Source organism: Sphaeramia orbicularis, chromosome 8 (assembly GCF_902148855.1).
Source record: "Sphaeramia orbicularis chromosome 8, fSphaOr1.1, whole genome shotgun sequence".
Taxonomy (NCBI): Eukaryota; Metazoa; Chordata; class Actinopteri; order Kurtiformes; family Apogonidae; genus Sphaeramia; species Sphaeramia orbicularis.
The window spans coordinates 37,456,911-37,463,538 of record NC_043964.1 but is presented as its reverse complement, the minus strand read 5'-3'; the positions used below and the strand labels follow the sequence as shown (position 1 = coordinate 37,463,538).

Genomic DNA, 6,628 nt, shown 5'->3' with positions numbered 1-6,628 from the left:
TCTTCCGTATTTCTATTTTTTTTTTTTTTTTTTTTTTTTACAGTTGTTCAATGTCTTTTAATCTATTCTTGTATTTTACTCTGTTATTTTGGTTTTTATTTATTTTTCTGTACAGCACTTTGGTCCACTGTGGTTGTTTTAAAGTGCTTTAAAAATAAAGTTGGATTGGATTGAATATTTTTTCTGTATTTAATTCACACATCATGTAGATATTCATAAAAACTCAGAGTAAATCCAAAACTTACTATATCAAAACGGTCAGAAAAGTAATTTGGAATTAGTTCTTAAATCTAACCCTAGCCCTTTTCTGACAATAGGGCACCTCCCTATCAAAACAGAGAAGAATAAGTGACTTTTTCAGCACAGATATCAATAGCTGAATATAAAATAAGTGTCTCCATCCACTGTCATTTGTCAAAATACATGGATTTATTATATTATCCTCTGTATTTTGCTTTTTTTTTTTTTTTTTTTAGTGAAAATCAGTTATTTTCCTGTTTCATTTATTGATTATGTAGGTGTTCATAAAAGATCAGATTAAAGTTGAGGGTTATTATATCAAAAACAGAGAAAACTGAAGAAAAAAGGACTTTTTCAGCAAAGATATCAATAACTAAATATAAAATATTTGTCAAACTAGGGTTTATTATACTATTATCCTGTGTTTTGCATTTTTTTTCATTGAAAATCATTTATTTTCCTGTGTTACATTTAATAATTATGTAGATGTTCATTAAAGCTCAGATTAAAGTTGAGGCTTATTAAATCAGAAACAGAGAAAACTGAAGAAAAAAGGACTTTTTCAGCAAAGATATCAATAACTAAATATAAAATATTTGTCAAACTAGGGTTTATTATACTATTATCCTGTGTTTTGCATTTTTTTTTCATTGAAAATCATTTATTTTCCTGTGTTACATTTAATAATTATGTAGATGTTCATTAAAGCTCAGATTAAAGTTGAGGCTTATTAAATCAGAAACAGAGAAAACTGAAGAAAAAAGGACTTTTTCAGCAAAGATAGCAGTAATTGAAAGTAAAAACAATCCACTGTCATTGATCAAACTCCAAGGGTTTTACTGGTGAATCAATGTAGATGATGACAGTGTTTCCATGGTAACTATGGAGCCTCTGAACATCCAAATGGGTCATATCTGATGACCATGAAAAGACGACAAACTGTATTTTACACCAATTATTTACATATATTGATAGGATTAGTGGATGAGACGGTATTAAACATTTTGCTTGTGGTGCCCAGTGGCTGTTTGGGTCTTTATGGGTTAAAATATTCCCAAGCACGACTTTCCAAGCTGAAAATCTTACTAACTGTAATTTAAGCCCAAATGAGACACTTTAAATATCAACTGCATATGTGTGAATAAAACTAAAAGTTATATCTGTTATCTTTAAATTCGTATTCATATAAATATGTTCACTATAGTATAGATTCTTTTTCTTTTACACATCTGAAAACGCTCCATTCTCCTTTTTCCATAAACCTGCACTTCAGGATTGTGAAAAACTGAGCCTGCGGTGATTATGGAACAGCATCAAAGCACTTTGGTTTGCACTCAGATTACTGAGGACTTGTGCACTGTTAACGTGTTGTGATCGGAAAGATAAAGACGCCGTCCCAGCCAGCTGCCTTTTGAGAAGGGAAATCTGTACCAAGGAGCTTACAAGCATGCCTTCTGTGCACCTGGGGCCAAACCAGACGGTGCACAAATATATGAAAATACATATTGTGCTGTGTCAGAATACAGGTATGGCTTGGTAAGAAAACATTCAGTCATTGGAAGGAAAACGCTTGTCATTCACACAAAGGGATTATATGATTTCATCTGATAAGTTAATTTATAATGAATATGTAAGGTAGCGAATGTTTGTTTTTTTTTATTTATTTATTTTTTTTACTTTTGTTTTTCATGCTGATCTAATAAATTTAAGGTGAATTACTGGAAAAGGGGGGAGAAGAAAATGAGGAATGATGAATGGCTTATTGAGTCCTCAGCAGAGATGCATGTCACTGTTCAGTTTACAGTAACACCATCAACAGGTGGGCCTGAGCTTTTTAGAGAAATCTACAGTACCTAACACTGTCGCCAGCCACACCCATGCCGCTGCAGCCACGCACAGGGGCAAGTACCTATAGTAGCATGAACACTAGAGATAGCGATACTCTCAACCGTCATATAAAATGGGTTTATATCATATATAGTAGCTCTACAGCATGTACGAAACACAAGAGTGTGGTTGTTAAATGTGTGTTGATGTAACTATATTTTCCACAAGTATAGATTATTATTGCACTCTGGCTACACATATTTAGTAAGTTAGTTTGGTTGTCTTTAGATGTACAGAAACACTGAGTGGTGTCGAAGCTGATCCAGCTTGAAAACAGCTGGAGAAGACAAGGCTCAGTGATGGCCCTCGTACGTTTACCCAAACACAGACATGTTCAGTATCGTCTGTACAGGTACAGTACATTCATAGTGTACCTGCGTATTTTCCAACAGCTATTTAGAGATATTAAGTTGCCTGCAAGTTGTTAATATCTCCGCTTTATTTAAAATGTATTTTGATTTTAAAATAATAATAATAATAATAATAATCACGTTACATTTTCGTTTGCTGAGACTGCTTTTTCCACCAGTCTCACTAAACATCTTATTATAATTTGACTCACATCACTGAGCCCGCTTCTCCAGACCGATTGAGACACCAGATACATAGAAATCTGACACAAAGCTACGGAAATACATCACACTCCTGCTTCTCTTCTTTATCTTTTTCAAAATAGAAAAATAAAATCCCGCTCCTCAACTCCGGATGAGCCTGTTGAGAGGAGGTTCGGTCAAACCCTCGCTTCACTCTCAGCTTTGAAAAGAAACATACATTCACATAAGGACAACAGAGGATAAACAAGCAACTCGAAATTCAAATCTGTGTGCAAAAACATTTTAGATCTCTATAAAAATATGTGCATATGGATAGAGCTATTTTTAATCTCACCAAATACAGTATTTTCTTTTTATTTACACTGCACAGATACACAGATAAACATACACTACAGGTCTGCCCTGCTCCCCCTCTCTGTCTTTGCAGGTGTATGAATGGCATGGCCAACTTCCATGACGACAAGATGTGACGGATACTCGCACACAAGAAAACACACACACACACGCTCACACACACGCACACTCACACATACACACTTCTGCTCCGATCAATGTGATCGAGGAGCAGAGGAGGGGCAAGCAGAACTTCTGTAGAAAACCTGAAGTTGCATATCCCACAATTCCCCCCACGCTCGCATTTCACAAACCGCTCCCCGTGAAGGTTAGAGGTCATCAGCCAGACGCTGCTTCCTGATTGGCTCACGTGGGTGGGGACAGTGTGTCAAAAAAACTTTGGCTACGGAGTTTAGGTGGCTTTAGTTCTGGTGTGTTATCAGTATTAGTCCCAAACACACCGTGTACAGTGGGTACTGTTACCGGAACAGCCTTCATGTCCGGGTTTAGCAAAATGGATCCACTGTCTGTTATTCTAGGCCTGGACCGTACCAGCGTCTCTGAAAAGAATAGTCAGTGTCTCTTCATGAAAATAAAACAAAACAACAAAAATCCCTCTGCCAGTAAAACGTCTCGCTCCCGTTCCCCTTTTAGCCGGGCTCAGCCGAGGCCCCCCCTACTCCAGCTTCACCCATGAATTCACCTCCTGAAGGCAACGCTCCACCTTCACTGGGCGGTCCTCCGATTCTTTGCACTGAATCCCGGGCTGCTTCCCAGTCTGTTGTCAAAAGGGGAAGAGCAGGTAGCTGTTTCAGTGTCCGACAGACCGGTGGACATGTACTGTGGTTGATCGAAGGTAAATTGGGGCAGGGGGATGCAGTCCTTCGTGAGAGACGAGTGCCTCGCCGAAGGGGAAAGGGAGTGCGTCTGTGAGAAAGGCATGGCGTTGGGGACGAGAGGTGCGCGAGGTTGGATGAAGATGTTGGGGCTGATCGGGATGTGCGGGTGTGTCGGCGTGGAAACCTGCGGCGGAGTGTGGGTCTGAGTGTGCGTCGGTGTAGACCCCCGTGAGGGTGTCAGTGTGTGAGATGGTGAAGGTACCTGCAGTGGTACGTGGATAGGTGTGAGCACTGACTGTGGATCTGCAGGGACTTCTTGAGTGTATGGGGTCAAGTCATACGACGGCGTCCTGCGTCTCAACAGCATGCTGCAGTCGGACAGTTTAGGGGGTGAAGCTATGTGGAGGTGTTCCCTTTCTGAGGGCGGGTGGATGGAGATACAAGGAGGGCTCATTTTCTTCTTCCTGTGGCCGCCCCCGACCGACTGCACCCTCATAGGGAATCCCTGACTGCCTTTTTCAGACCGATGCTCTGAAAAGTGTTTGTCGCCGGGGAGGACGGCCTGCGGGAGGCAGACTTCAATGGAGTGGCGCCGTTGGTCGTCATGGTGACAGGGGGACAATGATGACGGCTTGTCCGGGAAGCCCTGGTTTTCAGCGCTGAAGCCCTTCCTAAAGTCGCGGTCCTTCGACGCTTCCCCGAGCAGACTGAGTGCGCTCCTCGACGTGGAAGGCGGCAGAGCGGGAGGGCCAACGGAGGAGGGGTCTGCGGCAGAGTACGCCGAAGTGTAAGGGGAGAGGGAGTGACTGCGACCGGCCTTCCCCCTCTCTCTCTCCGGCTGTCCTTCCTCTCTCCACCTGTGGCGTGCCGAGCTGGTGATATGACACACCTCCTCGTCGGCCGGATCGCAGAGTGAGGCGTCAGAGGGAGGTCTATGTCTCCGAAGACTGGGGGGCCTCAAAGGAAGACGAGGGGAGGGGGGCGGAGGGAGAAGAAGCACGGGAGATGGCGGCAGAGGGGGGAGAGGAGAAGGGGAGGGGGGCAGAGGAGGCAGTAGGGAAGGTGAGGGAGGAGGAAGTGGAAAGGCAGACGGGGAGGGGGAGCAAGGTGGTAAAGACAGGGTGGAGGGGGAGGAGGGTGGAGGGGGAGGCAGGGGAGACGGGGAAGAGTAAAGGGGAGAAAGTGGAGAAGGGGAAGAGGGAGGCAGACTGAGGGGGTGGGGTCTCTTCTGTTGTTCACAACCCTGGGACTCCACAGAATCCACTTTAACTGCCACCTGGAACAGAAAACACACACATATATAACACACATATATATAACACACACACATATATATATATAACACACATATATATAACACACACATACATATAACACACACACATATATATAACACACGCACATATATATATATATAAAACACACACATATATATAACACACACATATAACACACACACACACACATATATATATATATATATATATATATATATATAAAACACACACACACATATATAACACACACACATATTTATATATATGTGTATATATATATATATATATATATATATATATATATATATATATATATATAACACACATATATATAACACATATATATATAACACACATATATAACACACACACGCACGCACACACACACACATATATATATATATAAAACACATATTTATAACACACACATATATAATATACACACACATATATAACATGTATTCGACAACGTGTTAACAGTAGATTTACTGTAGTTATTTAGTTAGTTATTATAGTTTAATACATTCAGATCTAACTTAAGTAAAAGTAATAATACAATATGTTGAGAGTACTCCATTACAAGTATAGATATCTATACTTTAATGGAGAATCGATTCTCCATTTAAAACATTATTTAAGTACAAGTATCTCAGTATTACCAGCAACATTACTTTAAAGCACAGGTGTCAAACATGTGGCCCGGGGGCCAAATCCAGCCCGCCAAAGGGTCTAGTCTGACCCTTGGGATGAATTTGTGAAATGCAAAAATAAGATATTAACAATCTTTTTAGTTCAGGTTCCACATTCAGACCAATTCTATCTCAAGTGGGTAGGATTCAGTAAAATACTATCATAACATATAAATAATGACAACTCCAATTTTTTCTCTTTGTAAATGTAAACATTTTCATGTATTTACACTAAAACAAAGTATAATTTCGCAAAAATATGAATAACCTGAACAAATATGAACAACCTGAAATGTCTTAAGAGAAGTAAGTACAATTTTATAGTTTTGTGTATTTGTAGATCCACTGTGATCGGTAAATGATATTATATTATGTACATGTGTAAATGATAAACTGAGGCATAATATTGTTAAAATTACACTTATTTTTTCAGTTTGTTCATGTTATTCACACCTTTTGAAAGGATTATTTGTCGATGTAAACATTTTCATAATGTAATTTTACTTTTTTTACTCTAAAACACAGAAAAGTTTGGAGTTGACATTATTTATATATTATTATGTTATCATTTCACTAGTTCGGCCCACTTCAGATCAAATTTAGCTGAATGTGGCCCCTGAACTGAAATGAGTTTGACACCCCTGACTTAGTATTTAGCGTTTGTGTATCGTCTTTGATCTGAATTTGATCTGAAGTGGGCCGAACCAGTAAAATAATAACATAATAATATATAAATAATGTCAACTCCAAAAATTTTTCTGTGTTAGTGTGAAAAAAGTAAAAATTAAACAATGAAAAATGTTTACATC

At 39.4% G+C, this 6,628-nt stretch overlaps 1 protein-coding gene across 1 annotated transcript in view; it reads right to left on the bottom strand.

Annotated features, from left to right (window-relative positions):
- Window positions 1–1,873: 1,873 nt before the first annotated feature.
- Window positions 1,874–6,628, bottom strand: part of cacna1ha (calcium channel, voltage-dependent, T type, alpha 1H subunit a) — a 351,881-nt gene continuing 347,126 nt past the window's right edge. The window contains exon 37 of the mRNA XM_030141355.1: window positions 1,874–5,129. Within this exon, the coding sequence (XP_029997215.1) occupies window positions 3,741–5,129 (1,389 nt within the window). The 3' untranslated portion in view covers window positions 1,874–3,740. The remainder of the gene's footprint in view (window positions 5,130–6,628) is intronic.